Source organism: Protopterus annectens, chromosome 9.part0 (genome assembly GCF_019279795.1).
Source record: "Protopterus annectens isolate FY-2018-M chromosome 9.part0, PAN1.0, whole genome shotgun sequence".
NCBI classification, from domain to species: Eukaryota; Metazoa; Chordata; order Ceratodontiformes; family Protopteridae; genus Protopterus; species Protopterus annectens.
The window spans coordinates 1,249,390,992-1,249,410,133 of record NC_056743.1 but is presented as its reverse complement, the minus strand read 5'-3'; the positions used below and the strand labels follow the sequence as shown (position 1 = coordinate 1,249,410,133).

The 19,142-nt window shown below is 44.4% G+C and overlaps 1 protein-coding gene across 1 annotated transcript in view; it reads right to left on the bottom strand.

Moving 5' to 3' along the window:
• The window catches only part of LOC122811972 (beta-adrenergic receptor kinase 1-like), a 2,445,913-nt gene that overhangs the window by 599,816 nt on the left and 1,826,955 nt on the right, over positions 1 to 19,142 (bottom strand). The window contains exon 11 of the mRNA XM_044084173.1: positions 11,560 to 11,690. Within this exon, the coding sequence (XP_043940108.1) occupies positions 11,560 to 11,690 (131 nt within the window). The remainder of the gene's footprint in view (positions 1 to 11,559; positions 11,691 to 19,142) is intronic.

Here is a 19,142-nt window from a genome sequence, read left to right as displayed (position 1 = left end):
CCTCTTTTTCAAACCCTTTTGTGATTAGGTGGGCCAGATAGAAGGATTTTCTAACCACTTTGGCAATGTGATTATCAAAGGAGAGATTACTATCTACTTGGGTCCCCAGATTCCTTATTTCATCCTCCGTATTTAGGGGGCTACCACCTATGTGGTAATTTGTGGGTACTTTGTTTTTTCCAAAGGGGGTGACTATGCACTTTTTGGCATTTAGCTTGAGGCCATGGTTTTGACACCAGGCATCTCAGTGAGACCCTTTTGGAGGATGTCTGTTTCAGCCAGAGAGTCAATTATAGCCCCTAGTTTGCAGTCATCTGAGAACTTGGTCAGCCATAGTCCTCCTGTGCGTGGCTGTACCTGTGAGAAGTATATGCCGAACAGGAGGGGTCCTACGACTGAGCCGTGGGGAACGCCACTTGTAACTGGTTTAGAGTCAATCCTAGCTCCTGCAACTCTTACCATGTGGGTTCTGTCCGTGAGCCAGGTGGCAGCCCATCTCATGATGTAGGGGTTTATGTTCAGGCTGGTGAGCTTGTCTATAATACCAAAATGGGGAATTGTGTCGAAGGCCTTTGCGAGGTCTAGGTAGGCTGTGTGGACCACCTTTCCCTCGTCTATAGCCTTGGTAACTGTCTCAAAGAAATCCACCAGGTTTAGGAGGCATGATCTGTCCTTAACAAAGCCGAACTAGGTAGGGTCCAGTGTTTGGAGGTTCCCAAGGTCTCTGTTAATGAGATCCATGATGATGCGCTCCATAGCCTTGCAGACCAAGCTAGTCAGGCTTATGGGGTGATAGTTCCCGGGGTCTGTTGTGGCTCCACCTTTGTGGAGCGGAATAACTGTTGATGTGCGCCACTCTATGGGCACGTAGCCTGTGGATAGGCTGAGTTTGAACAGTGTGTTTAGGTGAGGGGTTAGTGCATCTTTGAGCTCATGTAGGACGCAGCCTGGGACACTGTCCGGTCCCACTGATGCTGTTTTTTTTTGCTTTGGAGAGGGCTGTTTTAACTTGAGTGTCTGTGATTTCAGGGGCACTACATTCTTCTGGTATGGTTATGGGCCCTTTTGGGGGGGGGGTGAAGTTTGCACTGAACCTGTCTGCCAGGATGTTGGCGATATCAGTCAGTTCAGTGTATTTTGTGCCATTCTGCACAAACTCAGAGCAGATCTGGGAATTGCCACTTAGATTCTTGACATAGCTAAAGAATGCCTTGTGGTTATCTTTGGAGTCCTTGGCCATTTTTCTTTCGAAGCTAGCCTTGGATGATTTTATGAGGGATTGTAGTTTCTTGCTGATACTGATCAGGGATGTCTTCCTCTCTTGGGATTTTACTTTTTTCCTCCTTCTATAGTACATCTTATCTTCTGCCTCTATACTTTCTACTAAAAAAAAAAAAATGTTTCCTATCTCTCCTTGAACTAGTGTAGCCAAATACAGATTTGCTGCATCCAGGATTTTTTGTATGTTTCAGAGCGGTGCTCTTCATTTTTTCCCTTAAGATCTGCTAGTCCTCTGTTCTCCTGCACTTTTATTAGCTTATTAGTCTAGCACTTTAAACTATTCCCGGTGCCAGAAAGTCTGCCCTTCAAATTTTCTCTCAGAACTGACTGTTTTCTCAGTAGTAGCACTAAAATCTGAATCCCTGTGACTAGCACTTCCTCTAAAACCTGCTGGAAAGCACTAGGAAGCCTTAAACTGATACAAGCACTCGGTTCTCCTTGTTAATAAGGAGAAATTAATCGTAGGCACTAAACAGCCTACAATTGCAAAGTACCTTGCCAAGGTAAGGGAAAACAACTCTTGTACTTTACAAAAGAAACACCGAACCAGGCATGTCCAAGGATCAGCTTCCGGTGATTTCTCCTGTCCACCTGGTGAATCTGGGCATACTGGGGCAATGCAGCACTTGCCTCATGTACACAGACAACCCTCTCCTCCTACCACCCAACACTACAACATGCGAGAGATGCACTTATATAGAGAAACTGGAAGCAAAGCTCTTTCCAGCCAAGACTGTGCTAGACAGTCAAGAGGAGAAGGTTAACACCTGCACTACACCTCAAGTAACACACAGCCCTTCAAAACTCATGGCACCAACATCCACACATAGTAACACTAAGCCCAGTTATGCGGAGGCCCTTAACATTAACCTGCCCAAGCAACAAGGACCTCTGAAACTGAAATGCAAACAAACACCAATCACAACCAAAGTGACACATAGCACAAAACACCAGTGCGCCACCAAACAGCAGCCCCTAGGGCAAGACAATATACCTAACACTTTGGTCATATGTGACTCTATAGTCAGGCAAACTGACGTCCCACTCACTAGGATGAACAAGGAGAAAATTACTGTCGGCTGCCTGTTGGGTGCCAGGATCTGCCACATAATGCATGCACTCAAGTCACTCCACAACAAGTACAAATACGACTCTGTTATTGTACATGTTGGAGTGAATGACTTGAGACGCACCTCCCTGGACTACATGAAGAGACATGGAAGAGCTCTCAGATCATATGGCCCAGGCAGGTATGACCCTAGCCCTGAGCAGTATCCTGCCTTCACCCAGAATGATACCACAGTATAAGAACAAAATGACTGATTTCAACAGTTGGTTAAGTTTCTGGTGTCATTCAAAGGGGATCCAATATCTGTCTGCCTGGGACAACATGATCGACAAACCATGATGCTTTGCCAGAGATGGTCTGCACCTGTTGCCCCTGGGATTCAGGTTACTGGCTAAGGCTCCTGCCACCCCTATAGTGCCTTTTTTAGGCAAGGCTCAAAGGACAAAACCACCACCGTAACAGATATAAGCATTCAAAATCTGAAGGTAATGCTGCTCAATGCTAGAAGTCTAAACTTCAAAATGCACTCTCTTGAGGCACTTCTAAAAATGGAGAACATCAATATCTGTGCAGTAACTGAGACCTGGTTCAAGGCTCCAGAGAGCACCCCTGCAATACCAAGCTACAACTCTTACCACACTTTTCGGCCACCAAACCAGGACCGAAGCACTAAAGGCGGAGGAGTGTCCATATTCACCAAGGATATTCACACCTCCAGGCTAGTTGCCCAACACAATGCATCTTAAATTCTACAGTTGCAACTAACACTAGGTAAGACTGCAATCCAAATTGTAGCTTGCTGCAGATCTCCCACCATGCCCCAAGATTCTCACTACACCTTTCTAAACATACTAGACAATATTAAGATACAACCAAACATCCTAATACTGGGTGATTTCAACTACCCTGCCATTAACTGGAAAAACTACTTGGGTACGAACACCTTTGCCAAACGGTTCTTGGAATTCATAAATTCCAACGCCCTGGACCAACTAATCCACAGTCCCACCAGGGGCACAAATATCCTAGACCTGGTCATTACCAACATGGGCAATCGATGCTCCACACCAGTGGTAACTCCCTAGTTGGTCAGGTCTGACCATAAGCTAATCACCCTTGACGTCCACATCTCGTCCCCACCCCCCAGTAGGGAAACCTCCATAAAAAAAGTACAGTTTTGTACCTACCATAAATGTAGATGTTCGAGGATCCACATTGCTGCAGTCCTAACTATTGGGTAGTCCGCTGTCCAGTCGGCCCGAATACCAAAGTATATGGCTGACGTCGGTCAGGGCGCATTAGACTGACGTCAGTACGTCAGGGTACTAATGCGCATGACCGACGTCATATCCTCAGTCTTTTCTTGCCCCAGATGTCAGAAGACCCTGAAAAGATAAGGCCAAAAACCAAAAACTCCCAAAATACCTGCACCAAAAATATATATACAATATATACAAAATTAGCAGAATATAACCTCACCTACACAACCATCCCTAAACACAGAGGGGAAGGAGGGAGGGTAAATTGGACTGCAGCAATGTGGATCCTCGAACATCTACATTTATGGTAGGTACAAAACTGTACTATGTTCTTCATTCCACATTGCTGCAGTCCTAACTATTGGGTAGAATCCCAAAGCAGAGGTAAGGGAGGCTGGCAAATCATAAGGAAGCAGGAGCTGACAACATGCCTTGCAAAATAGCTGTGGCAAAACCAGCCCTAGACTTAGAGTAGAGAGGAAGGTGATAATGCTTAGAGAAAGTATGCACTGAACTCCAAGTAGCTGCCTCCAAAATATCCTTAGTTGCCACCCCTTAGAAATGCTGTGGAAGTGGCAGTAGCCCTAGTGGAATGAGGCCTAATCCCAGCTGGAATCTCCTTGCCATGATGGGAATAACAAAATGTAATGCAACACCCAATCCACCTAGAAATAGTTTGTTTTGACACAGGCATGCCCTTTGAACTCAAAGCAAAAGAAACAAACAACTGCTGAGACTGCCTAAAATCCTTAGTCCTGCTCAAATAATAACGCAACAGCCTGTGTACATCTAAAGTGTGCAAAATCTTTTCCCCTTTATTTTGGGGATCTGCATAAAAGGTGGGCAAATGAATAGTTTGGTTTAAAGCCACACTAGAAACCACCTTAGGCATAAAGGAAGGATTAGTACGTAAAGATACCCTATCCTTATGAAAAATCAAAAAAGGCTCCACTGCCATAAGGGCCTGCAACTCAGAAACCCTCCTTGCAGAAGTAATGGCCAACAAAAAAGCAGTCTTCCATGACAAGTATTTCAATTCAGCAGTAGCCGAGGCTCAAAAGGTTGTAGAGTAAGTTTCTCCAACACAAAATTGAGATCCCAAGCAGGAGTAGGAGCTCTATGGGGGTCTTATATTCTTTGCCCTCTAAGAAATTGCTTGAACAAAGGATGCGAAAACAATGGTGGGTCACAATCATAGTGAGCTGAAATTGCTGCAGCATGAATCTTAATGGAAGAGAAAGACAAACCTTTGTCCAGTAACTCAGTAAGATATTGAAGAGCCACACTCAAATTTGGCTCAGAAATCTCCAAATTGTTTGCTGCACTCCAAAATAAAAATCTCTTCCATTTTTCTGTACACTTTCCTTGTACTAGGTCTTCTGGCTTCCATAATCACATTTAAAACTTGTTGAGGAAGCTGAGACCTGCTGTCTTTCAAAACAGAATATGCCAGGCTGTTAGATGTAGAGAGTGAAGCTTGACATTGAGCAGATGACCGTCCCTCTGAGACAACAGGTGTGGAATCAAGGGTAAAGGCCATGGAGGCTTCCTTACCAGACTCCTCAGTAATGGGTACCAGTGCTGCCGAGGCCAATCTGGAGCTATTAAAATCATCCTTGGCTTGTCTTGTCTGACCTTTAGAAGCACCTTTGGAAGAAGAGGCAGAGGTGGAAAAGCATACACATGAAGATTTTTCCAACTGAAAGAAAGAGCATCCACTTTCCAAGCTGTGTGATGAAATCCCTTCGTGCAAAACTTTGGCAGCTGGTGGTTTAGTGGAGAAGCGAACAGATCTATGTCTGGAGTTCCCCATGACACTGTCAATTTTGAAATACATGAAGATCCAGTTTCCACTCGTGGGGATCCATGATTTGTCTGCTTAATACATCTGCTAAGGAGTTCTGTGCTCCCGGCAGAAACCTTGCCTGAAGAGTTAGTTGCAGACTGAGTGCAGTCTCCCATAAAATCATTGCTTGTCTGCACAATGGGTAAGAATGTGTTCCCCCTTGTTTGTTGATGTACCACATGACAGTTGTGTTGTCTGTTAGAATCAACACCTGCCCTGGAAGAAGTAACTCCTTGAAAGCAATTAATGCAAACTGAACTGCTAACATCTCTTTCATGTTGATATGTAGATGCTGTAGTCTGGCAGGCCACTTGTCTTGTATCCACTTTCCATTTAGATGAGCTCCCCAAGCAATGTCTGAGGCATCTGTCGTTAGAATCTGACTTGCCTCTGGCCGGGTCACAGAGAGTCCCTTGTTTAGGTGACATTCCTGAGCCCACCACAAAATTCCTTTTGAATGCAAGGTATTATTTGAATGACAGTGTCCAAATCCTGGCAGTGCTGTGTCCACAGATTTTTGAGATACCATTGTAGCTTCCTCATATGCAGTTTGGCATTGGGAAGCACCAGAATACAAGATGCCATGAACCCTAAGGCTTGAAGGACTGTCCTTGCAGTCAGCCCGGACTGAAGAGATAGATGATGGAAGTAACTGGAAAGATTCTTTTGTTTGTCCGGGGTTAAAAGGCCATCTGGGCTGCTGTATTCAGTCTCACACCCAGAAAGCACATGTCTTGAGAGGGTACTAGACTGGACTTTATTTCGTTCACAGAATACCCTAGGCATCTTAGCACTGCTATGACATATTCCAGATGCTGTAGAAGATCTTCCTTTTCTTGAGCCAGAATCAGGCAGTCGTCCAAGTAAGGATAGATTTGGATTCCTTTTAGCCTGAAGTAAGCTATCACTGGAGCCAGAACCTTTGTGAATACTCTGGGCAGTAGATAAGCCAAAGGGCAATGCAGAGAACTGATAATGAGAATTTCCAGCTCGAAAACGCAGATACTTCCTGCAACTTAGTCTTATTGGCACATGAAGTTAAGCTTCCTTGAGATCTAAAGTTACCATCCAGTGATCTTTGCCCAGCAGAGGTAAAAGCTGTTGTAACGTCAACATTTTGAACTTGGGAATGTCCAGATAAGTGTTGAGGATAGATAAATCCAGAATTGGTCTCCACGTGTTCCCCTTCTTCGGTACTAGGAACAGGCGAGAATAAAATCCTAGGCCCCTTTCCGGCACAGGAACTGACTGAATGGCCCCTATTTGGAGCAACAGAGAAATTTGCTTGTGAGCCTCTGTTCTTTGAAGAGGAGGAATGTCTGGCATGCCTTTGAAAGGAGGCAAGGTATGGAAATAAAACCTGTAACCGTGGTGAATAATATCCAGAACCCATCTGTCTTGGGTAATTAAATCCCAATTTTCTTTGAAAAGAGACAGCCTTCCTCCCAAAGGTGCTGCCAGGCAAGAACGTACTGGCAGCTGAAAAGGCAGGTCATTGGGTCTGCTTACGAAAGGACTGACCCCTGCCCTCACCAGAAGTCTGAGCAGGGGAACTCCCTGTCCTAGGCCTAAAAGAACCCTGAGCTCTGCCCCTACCACGTCTAGACCTACCCCTAGACTGGGAATCATAAGCAGGATAAGTCCATCCCTTAGTAGGCCAATTTCTACTAAACTTGGAGGCTGCACCTGCAAAAATCTTTAACAGTTTGCATAGACTTAGCCTTGTCCTCCATTTTCTTCAAAACTGCTTCCACAGGCGAACCAAACAACACATCAGACTGTAAAGGAGCATCCAAAATCCTTGTCTTAACATGCTCAGCTAAATTCTGATCTCTCAACCAGGCGTGCCTACGAAGAACAGAACCAGTGGCAGCCACCCTGGAGGAGGCCTGCACAGCATCAAAACCACACTGCAAGGAATGTTTACCCACCTGTTCAGACACATGAACTAAATCCTGCAACTCTTTACACTCAATACCTTCAGCCAGAGCATCCACCTTAGATTTCAACTGTGAAAGAAGATAATTCTGATATTTTAACATGTGAAACTGACAATTCAACGCCTCATGGCTAAAGTGGAAGAAGTATACACTTTCTTTCCCCATCTATCCAAAGCCCTTGCCTCTTTATCAGGAGGGACAGGATTTTTAACAACTGAGGCCTTCACACCTTTAGGCCCCTGAGAGACAGTTTCGGGTCTGCCCTAGGACTCTTAAAAGATACTTATGAGCTTCAGGCACCCTATAATACCTATCCGGTTTTACTGGGGCAGGAGGCAAAGAATCAGGATTCAGGGAAGCCTCTGCAAACACATCTTCCACCACATTCAAAACAGGAGGTATAGCTAAAGGCCTATGCTGGGGTAAAAACAAGAATTCCCTAAGCCTTTTCCTGGAATCAGAGAAATCTTGACCTTCCCATTTAAAATGCTCCCTCATGGAATGCAGAGTCTCTGAAAATGAAAAATCCTCAGGAGGAGAAGCAGAAGGAGTAGAATCATCCACATCAGAATCAGAATAAGGAGGGTACTCCTGCAAGTCTTCAGCCGAAGACTCCGAAGCCTCTGAGCAATGCTCAAAACTCTCAAACTCAGGTTCCACCCTAGGCCTCTTATCAGGAGGGGGCATAGAACCCCTAATCATAGTAATCAAATCCTCTGCCATTTTAAGCATATGTTTCTTAGGCAAAGACCCTGAAGCACTAGGAGAAACCCCACTGAAGCTAAACTTGGCCTGCCCTCAAAGAAGCCTTGGAAACTGAAGGGGAGGCTCTAACCACCTTAGGAAGAGAGGGAAGAACAGCCACCTGAGAAGCCCCCTCAGCCTGGCCTACTTCCTGAGTGGATACATCCTGTAACAGTAAAGTCTCTTCCTGAGACTCCAAAGAAACACCTGGCAAAACCTCCGGCTCCACTGAGCCTTCCAAAGAACCGACGTCTGGGACTGTCGGTTCCTCCACCCTAGGCTTTGCTGCTTTATCTTTGCGTTTATTAGCGAAGCCGGGCCGGAGCATCCGACGGCATTTTATAATTACAACGCTTCCCAAACACTAACCTGGCACAGTCTAACCTTCTCTTAATAGTGCGTTTGTTAAATCTAGCACAAGAGCGGCATCCAACAACGTCGTGCTCAGGCCCTAAACAAGGTATACACAAGGTATGGTAATCCCTATGAGGTATCTGTTTCCCACAAGAAATACAGTTATTCACTTTTTCTGACATCCGGTTAAATACTGAGGCAAGAAAAACCAAAATATTCCCCAACGGGGTACTTAGCCAACTTTGATTCGGTCTGAAACTCTGACTTCAGAAACTTTCAGAACGCCAACCTGCACTCGCAAAATTGCTTCTGCATCGGACCATGCGGCAAAAAAGACTGAGGATATGACGTCGGTCATGCGCATTAGTACCCTGACGTACTGACGTCAGTCTAATGCGCCCTGACCGACGTCAGCCATATACTTTGGTATTCGGGCCGACTGGACAGCGGACTACCCAATAGTTAGGACTGCAGCAATGTGGAATGAAGAACATCTTCTTCAATGCCAATTTCATGCTACTCAAGTCAGAAGTGACAAACTTCATGACACCCATGCAGACGGAAACTGGAAATTCGACTGTTGAATCACACACTAAGGCACTGTACGAGCACATCCACTTGTGCATGAATCATGCCATTTCAAACAGAACCAACATGGTCTCCACCAAAAAAAGGAACCCAATCTGGTGGCCCACTACCATAAACAAACTATACAACAGAAAAAATAAAAACTGTTGCAGAAGAGAGGAAAATCCCAGGACGCAAAAGCCAAAGATTCCAAGGACAACCACAAGGTATTCTATAGTTAAGTCAAGAATCTAAATGGCAATGCTCAGATCTGCTCTGAGCTAAAACAGAATGGCATTAAATATACTAATCCCAAGGATTTTGCCAATATCCTGGCAGATTGATTCAGTGAAAACTTCAACCCCTAAAGGGCCCATTTCAATACCAAAAGATTTCCAAATTCTGGTACTCACAGCCACACAGGTAAAACAAGCACTCTCCAAAGCTAAGAATACAGCATCCATGGGACCAGATGACATCCCGGGCTGTGTACTTCATGAACTACAAAATGAACTGGCACCTCACCTAAGTGTCATGTTTAATCATAGCCTCACCAAAGGCTTTGTGGCCAATGAGTGGTGCATAGCTACAGTTATCCCACTCCACAAGGGGGGGGGGGATCCACCTTGGATCCCAGGAACTATCTTCCCATCAGTCTGACGAGCCTGATCTGCAAAGCCATGGAACTTATAAACAAAGACATTGGCAACCTTCAAACACTGGACCCCACACAGTTTGGTTTCATAAAGGGCCAATCTTGTCTCCTCAACCTGATTCACTTCTTTGAATCAGTTTCCAAAGCCGTGGACAAGGGTAAGGTGGTCCACACAGCCTATCTGGACCTCGCCAAGGACTTCAACACCACCCCTCACTCTGGAATCATAGATAAACTTACTAAGCTGGGCATTATTCCCTATGTCACTTGATGGGTTGCCAACTGGCTTACTGACAGAACCCACACTGTAAAAGTAGCCGACTCAAAATCCAGCTCCAGACAAGTGACAAGCGGAGTACCTCAGGGTTCAGTTCTGGGACTGCTCTTGTTTGGCATCTACTACTCTGAAGTACAGGCCAGCACTAAGGGACTCTGGCTAACAAAGTTCTCAGATGACTGCAAACTGGAAGCCATTACTGAATCCCCAAATGATGTGGATATTCTACAAAAGGGCCTTACAGAAGCAAATGCTTGGTGCCAGAGCCATGGGCTCAAGCTAAATGCCAAGAAATGTACAGTTATCCCCTTTGGGAAAAAACATGTACCCATGAATTACCACATAAGTGGCAGTACACTAAACATTGAAAGTGTGATAAGGGACTTAGGGACACAGGTAGACAGTGGTCTCACTTTTGATAACCACATAGCCACAACAGGCAGGAAATCCTTCTATGTGGCACACCTCATCACTAAAGGCTTTTCATCCAGAAAAAAGGAGGTCATTGTCCCACTGTACTCATCCCTCATTAGACCCATTACAGAGTTACAACGCCCCGTTTGGTATGAACCTCACAAGACATCTGCAACAAATGGAAAGGCCACAGAAATACCTCACTAAAAGAATCAGAGGCCTAAAGCAGATGCCCTATGCTGACCGTCTAAAAAAACTCCAGCTATACTCTGTCGCATATCGCCTACTCAAAGGTGATCTCTGCTTAACATTACAAGGCCATGTCAAACCCAGTGCTGTTGGACATGCTACACTTAAAGAAATCCCAATCCCTCAGAGCTACATGCTCCAGGGATCTAAACCTGGTCATCATAATGAACAAAACATGCTGGAGGGAGAGGTTCCGGACCCAGAGACTCCCCATACTCTGGAATAGACTGCTCATACATGTCAAGCTGAGTGCCTCTTTGGCCATCTTCAAAAGGAACCTTGAAGATAGGATGGGAGATGGGAAATTCACCCCGGGGATCACGTCAGTTGCCCTGCTAGACGGGACCAGGGGAAGTAAATATTCTGGGAAGAAACAGCCAGAGAATTGTTATGGCTAGGTTTGAATAGGCCCTAGGGCTAATAGCCTAGTACCAACCTATGAACCAAAGCAGGAACAGGGCAACAAGGTGCAGATACAGGAGCATCTAGCCAGTCCTGACAAGGAAAATAAATGAATGAATAAATAAACAAATAAGACAACCAGACTTGCACACCAGATTTCCTTTTCAGTTCTAGGAAGGGTCCTGTACCCAATGCCTCAAGCACAGACTACAAAGTTACTTACTCCCAACACTTTATGAGGAAACACACTTTACATGGTATTTGTCAATAAAATATGTGGCATCCTTATGCATACCACCATTTAAAAATGGATGAAAGGATGGCTCACCATCCCTCTCCCTACTATATTAAAAATGTCACAGAACTTTCTCTCAGTTCAGTTAATGATCTGATCTTAATGTAACACCTCCTTATCTGCAGTAGCTTACTCCAGAAGCAGTATAATTTTAGAGTTTGGTGGTAACTACATGTATCAGGTAACATCTCTCTTGTATGCATTTACCTTGAGGTCCCGGTACACTACAAAGCGCTTGTGCATGTGTTCAAGGCCCAAGATGATCTCTGCTGCATAGAACCGCATCTCTGAGTCAGTGAAGACACCATGTTGGGAAAGATGGTAGTGCAAATCTCCACCTAAATGGATTTTACAGAAACAAAGAGAACAAAACAAAAGTACTCCATGAAATACAGGAAAGTAGACCTATCTACATAGTATATTTTCCAGATTTATAAATAAAACATCAAAACATTACAAGCATACATCTAAAATCTTGTAACTCTGTCGCAAGTGCCATGCATGTCAGCCTGTCTCACTGCTGATACTCTACTACTTCCCCTCAAAAAAAATTGTAATACTAATGCTCGGACCTTCCTTACAAATCAGAAATAGTCCATACTCTGTGACAATCACATAACCTTACCTCACCAGAAATTATATTAAGAAGTAATTTGCATATATATCCAATGGGCTACTATTACAAGAAGTTTAAGGTGGCACACACTGAACACTCTAGCTTGGCTTGGTTTTTCTTGTAGCTTTTACAAATTTGGTTTGTCTGTGTGACATTTTTACTCTTTGGTTGGGATGTTAGGACATTTTGCAGACACCTTAATGGTTATGGACATCAGCTGGATGTAAGGACCCTATGTTTCTAAGCTGTAGCCAAACAGTCCACTTATGCTGTACTGATGAGACCACAAGAAGGCCGAAACATGAATAACCACAGCTAGTGGGGTTTGGCTTTATTGGCCTGAATATATCCAAAAGATTTAAAAAGAAAGTAAGAAGTCATGGACATTCAGAAGCCATATAGCTGAAACACTTGATGCCCTTAAGTGGTCATTTGCATGCATCACATGGGCCTCTAATTACAGCAGGTTTAAGCTATCACACAGTGAAAACTCTAGCTTGGCTGTTTTTCTTGTAGTATTTACTAATCTTTGTATATTCACAAAGTAGCTGAAAGTATTCTATTGGTTTAATTTCTCCAAGTCTTTTGGGTTTCTATTATCATGACGAGGATGGACCCCATTCCGAAGTCAAAATATGATTAAAGTTCGTGAAATTACTATTGCTTCAATCTTTGATGTTAGTCAAAAGTACTCTTCACAGCACCCACAATGTGTCCAGAATTTACTCTTTCTGCAATTCACATTGGGTTAAATGCATCAGTAGCACATTTAAATAAGACTGCAAATTCTTTTTTTTTTTTTTTTTTAATGAGACCCATTGCTTCTACTACTATTGGAACTGTCTGGGTATCCTTCTTCCACACTGCCCTCATTTCTGCCTGTAACTCCTGGTATTTTATGACTTTGGGTCTCTCAGTATGTATGACACTAACTTCATTACTATCTTTTTTAATTTCTCCAAATCTCTTGGGTTTCTAATACCATGACTTGAATGGACCCCATTCCTAAGTCAAAGTACGATGAAAGTTCATTAAATTAGTATTATTTCAATCTTTGATGTCAGCCAGAAGTGTTCTTCGCAGCACCCACAATGTGCCCAGTAATGATTCCTTCTGAAATTCATACGGAATTACATGTACTGGTACCATATCTAATAACGTTTGTAGATTCGTTTTTTATAAGACCCTTTGCTCCTACTACTATTGGGACTGTCTGTGTATCTTTCTTCCGCATTGCTCTCGTTTCTGCCTGCAAATCCTGACATTTTATGACTTTATGTCTCTCTGTATGCAAGACACTGTAGTCACTGGGTGTAGCGATTTCAAAGATCAGTGCTATTTTTGTCTTCTTTTCATGGACTTCTATATCCGGTTTTCTATCTTTTGAACTGTTGGCAATGGAAAATCCCATTTAATGTAAACTTCATCATTTTCTATGATGCTTTGTGGCACATGTTTCCAGTGTTCTGCAGCCACTTTCTTCAAAGAAGCAAAAAAGTACAGTTTTGTACCTACCATAAATGTAGATGTTTGAGTGTTCACACTGCTGCAATCATTACACTTGGGTTATCCTGCTGTCAGGCGGTTCCCCAGTCAGCCTGAGTTCCAAAGTCTTGGTCCGGCGTCGGTTGCTGTCACTTCCTCCCTGACATCAGTGCGACAGGGGTATATAAGATGCAGCCGACGCCATTTTCTTCAGTTTTTCTTGCCCCAGATGTCAGGTGCCCCCAAATAGGTAGGCAATTCAAATTGCTAATAAAACATAAGTAAGACAAGCAAACAACAACTCACAGTTACCAGCAAATACTCCCCATAAGTAGTGAAGGGTAGATGACCTAGGTACGCACCAGCAGTGTAGAGGGGAAGGAGGGAGGGTAACCTGGACTGCAGCAGTGTGAACACTCGAACATCTACATTTAAGGTTGGTACAAAACTATACTATGTTCATTGTGATACACTGCTGCAGTCATTACACTTGGGTAGAATCCCAAAGCTGAGGTAGGGTGGGCTGGTACTATAATGCATTTGGGGTGGCAATAAGGCCCTGCAGCACTGCAGAGACAAAGCCACCTCTGGATTTGGAGTATAGAGGTAGGTGGTAATGCTTGGTGGAAGTATGCACAGAGCTCCATGTTGCTGCTTCCAAAATATCCTTGGTAGGTACTCCTCTGAGGTAGGCCGTTGAAGTGGCTGTTGCCCTGGTGGAGTGAGATGTAATGCTGGTAGGCACAGGTTTTCCAAGGTGTGTATAGCATAAACGTATGCAATGTCCTATCCATTTGGAAATAGTCTGTTTTGAAATGGCTTTTCCCTGTGCTCCTGCAGCATATGCTACTAATAATTGCTCAGATGTTCTGAAAGCTTTGGTTTTGTCCAAGTAGAAGCGTAACTGCCTGTGAATGCCCAAAGAATGCAGTAGTTTCCCCCCTTTATTCTGTGGTTTTGGATAAAAAGTTGGCAAGTGAATAGTTTGGTTCAGAGACACACTTGAAACCACCTTAGGCATAAAAGTTGGGTTAGTTCTTAAAGACACCCTGTCCTGGTGGAAAATAAGGAATGTTTCCACTGCCATTAGGTGCCTGTAATTCTGAAACTCTTCGTGCTGATGTTAGTGCCAGGAGCAGAGCAGTTTTCCAAGAGATATATTTTAATTCTGCTGTGCAGGCTGGCTCAAAAGGAGGTAAGGTTAATTTTTTCAAAACAAAGTTGAGGTCCCACGTAGGAGTTGGTGCTCTACGGGGTGGTCTTAAGTTTTTTGCCCTTCTGAGGTACTGTTTTAGCAAGGGGTGAGAGAAAATTGGTGGGTCCGTGTTGTAGTGGGCAGAGATGGCAGAGACGTGTATCTTTATGGATGAAAAGGAAAGGCCTTTGTCCAGCATCTCAGTCAAATATTGTAATATGTGAGGAATGTTTGGCACAAGAGGATCAAGGCTGTAAGCCTGGTTCCAGGCACAGAATCTCTTCCATTTATCCGAATAGGCTTTCCTGGTACTGGGCCTTTTGGCCTCCAGGATGACATCCATAACTGCTTTGGAGAGAGGCAGTGCTTGTTTGGCTAAGGTATCTTCCATGCAGCTAGGTTTAAGGTCTTTAGCTGGCTGTGGAGTATCTGATTGTTGTTCTGATACAGCAGATGTGGAATTTGAGGTAAAATCCAGGGTGGTCCTTGTGCTAAGTTTTTTAAGATTGGGTACCAGTGCTGGCGTGGCCAGTCTGGTGCAATCAGGATCATATGTGGCTTCTCTTGCCTGGCTTTTATGAGTACTTTTGGAAGGAGAGGCAAAGGTGGGAAAGCGTATACTTGTAGGTTTTTCCAGCTGAATGAGAGGGCATCCACCTTCCATGCTTGTGGATGGTAACTCCTTGTGCAAAATTTCTGTAGTTGGCAATTCCTTGGGGATGCAAACAGATCTATGTCTGGGCTCCATCATTTTTGTGTTATCATTCTGAATATTTGTGGATTCAATACCCATCTGTGGGGATCCATGATACTTCTGCTTAAGTCGTCTGCCAGTGTGTTTCTCTCTCCTGGCAGGAATTATGCTTGTAGATGAACTTGATAGTTTATGGCTGTGTTCCACAAGGTAATGGCTTGTCTGCATAGGGGGTAGGAATGGGTTCCCCCTTGCTTGTTTATGTACCACATAACTGTGGTGTTGTCTGTCTTTAGTAGCAGTTGTCCTGGATGTAGCAGGTCCTTGAAAGCTATAAGGGCATTTTGTACAGCTAGCATCTCTTTTTGGTTGATGTGAAGATGCCTTTGTTCTATGGGCCACTTGCCCTGAATACATTTTCCTTCCACGTGTGCTCCCCAGGCGTAATCCGATGCATCTGTTGTCAGTGTTTGCCTGGCCGTGGGTTGAGTAAAAGGCTGACCCTTGTTGAGGTGACAAGCCTGAGCCCACCATCGAAACTCCTTCTGAAGGCAAGGTATTAGTGGTATAACCGTTTCCAAACTTTGACAGTGTTGAGACCATACACTCTTTAGGTACCATTGTAATTTCCTCATATGCAGTCTGGCATATGGAATTAGTAGTATACAAGATGCCATGTAGCCCAAGGCCTGCAGAATTTTTCTTGCAGGGAGCTGGGTCTTTGTTGTCATCAACTGAAAGTATTGAGTCAGTTGTCCTTGCTTGTCTGGTGTGAGATAAGCCATCTGGGCAGTTGTGTTCAAGCTGGCACCCAGGAATATTATCTCTTGTGAGGGCACTAGTTTCGATTTCTTTTCGTTTACTGTGTACCCCAGGCAACTTAGTAACTTTTTTACAAACGCCAGATGCTTTTGGAGAATGTCTTTGCTCTCTGCTTGAATCAGGCAGTCGTCCAGGTAGGGGTAAATCTGAATTTCTTTCTGTCTGCAAAAAGCAATTACTTGTGCCAGGCACTTTGTGAAGACCTTGGACGCAGTAGATAAGCCAAAGGGCAGTGCAGAGAATTGATAGTGCATTGGACCAGCTATGAATCTGAGGTATCTTCTGCAGTTTTGTCTGATAGGGACATGCAGGTATGCCTCCTTGAGGTCCAAGGTCACAAGCCAAGCTTGCTTGCCCAGCATGGGAAGAAGCTACTGTAATGTCAACATTTTGAATTTCGGAACATCCGGGTAAGTGTTTAGAGAAGAAAGATCCAAACTGGGCCACCAGGCTTTGTCTTTTCTGGGTACCAGAAAGAGTCTTGAGTAAAATCCTTGTCCTTGTTCCTGTGGAGGTAACTTTTGAATAGCTCCCATGTTCACGAGTGCTGTAATTTGTTTTTGAGCCTCTGCCCACTGATTTGGTGGCAGATTTGGCATTCCTTTTAACCTTGGCAGAGTGTGAAAGTGGAACCTGTAACCTTGAGATACGATATTGAGAACCCATTTGTCTTTGGTGATCATATGCCAATTGTGATGGAAAAGAGCCAGTTTTCCTCCCAAGGGGGCTGCCAAGAGAGAGATGTTTGGCAGCTGCAATGGGAAGTCACTGGGACTGTTGTTTCTTGCAAGGTTGTTGTCTGTCCTCCCCTTTTTTCTGGCCTGATGCACCCCATTGTCGAGGTTTGTAAGGACCTTGTGGCTGTCCTCTACCTCTTAGATGTCTGTATCTGCCCCTTTGAGGTCCGTCCGTAACTGGAAAGGACCATTTCTTAGTTGGCCAGTTTCTGCTAAACCGAAGAGGCTGTACTTGTAAGAAATCCTTCACTGTTTGCATAGATTTTGCCTTATCCTCCATTTTTTTTAATACCTCTTCTGCCTTAACTCCAAATAAGACATCATGCTGCAAAGGTGCATCCAGTAGTTTAGCTTTAACATGATCTGGTAACGTATGTTCTTTTAACCATGCATGTCTTCTAATGACAGAGCCTGTAACTGCTGCTCTACAGGAGGCCTCTAAAGAATCAAAACCACATTGCAAAGTATGTCTTCCCACTTGTTCAGCAGCATGCAATAAATCCTGCATTTCCTTAAAATTATGAGGATCTGTATCTGAAAGCATTTTTTGTTTTAACTGAGACATCAAAAATTGCTGATATTTTAGCATGTGAAATTGGCAATTTAAAGCTCTCATTGCTAAAGTTGCAGACGTATATACTTTCTTTCCCCATCTGTCTAATGCTCTGGAGTCTCTGTCAGAGGGAACTGGGTTCTTTGCTGATGAGGCCTTAACCCCTTTGGGTCCCTGGGAAATAGTTTCTGGGTCTGCCACTGGGCTTTTACACAGAAATTTGTGAGAGTCAGGGACTCTGTAATACCTGTCTGGTTTGACTGGAGCTGGAGGTAAGGAGTCAGGATTTAAGCTGGATTCAGTATACACATCATCCACAATATCTAACACTGGTGGAATAGCAAGGAGTCTGTGTTGAGGGAATAGTAGGAATTGTCTGAGCCTTTTCTTGGATTCTGAGTAATCCTGGCCTTCCCAATGGAAATGCTCCCTCATGGTGTGTAAAGTTTCCCCAAAAGAGTAATCCTCTTGTGGGGAGGCTGATGGAATTGATTCAGAATCCTCATAAGGGGGTAAAGAATAACCTAGGTCTGAGGATGAATCTGAGGAAATGGACACGTGGTCGGATGAGTCATAGTCTGCATCCTGTCTGGGCCTTTTATCAGGTGGGGGATGGGACCCCCTGATCAGGGTGATTAGGTCTTCGGCCATTTTGAGCATTTGTTTCTTAGGCATGGAGGACTGTCCTGGAGACTATTTGTTTCTTTGTTCTTAAAGGTGGCTTAGCCTTAGAAGAGTTTTTTATGCTTAGCTGAGTAGGTCTGAATACACCCTCTGAAGCAGCGGGTTGCTCATGGACTCCGGATCCCTTGGCAGGGTCGGTTTCGGTAGTCTGTGAAACTTGTGTGTCCGATGGCCCAGCCATCTCCACTAGGGAGTCGGTGGCTGCCTGTGGTTCTGCAGAAGCGGTCATCAGGGGCTGCGAAGGTGCCTCACTGAAAACCGGAGAACCGGCAACTGGCCTAGAAGAGGCTTCGTCGTCAGGTTTGGGCCACGGATGTCTGTCTTTGTGTTTTTTATGCATTGCAGTCGTCGGAAGTTCCGATGGCATGGTATAATTACATTTTCTGCCAAAATAATGTCTGGCGAAATCAAACCGACGTTTAATAGTGCGCTTGTTGAACCTAGCACAAAACCGACAACCAGTGACGTCATGGTCTGAGCCTAAGCATGGGATACAATAAGAATGGAAATCCTTATGAGGTATTTGCTTCCCACAAGAAATACAGTTATTAACTTTTACTGACATCGGTCTGAGGCAAGAAAAAGTTTCCCCAATGGGGTACTTAGCTTTGTAGAAGACTTCGGTTCTGGATTCGGAATGAAAATCTCAGGAGTCGGCCGACCGGCACTTGCGAACTGCTTTTGCTTCGGGCACCGCGCGGCAAGAAAGACTGAAGAAAATGGCGTCGGCTGCATCTTATATACCCATGTCGCACTGACGTCAGGGAGGAAGCGACAGCAACCGACGCCGGACCAAGACGTTGGAACTCAGGCCGACTGGGGAACCACCTGATGGCAGGATAACCCAAGTGTAATGACTGCAGCAGTGTAACACGATGAACATCAGCAAACTGTAAAGTACACAAGAAAAATGCAGGAATAGCTGGATAACCTTCACTTTATTCCAAGGCACACTAATCTCCAGTAAGCGCTTTCGTCTCCCAAAACAATCACAACGAGACTTC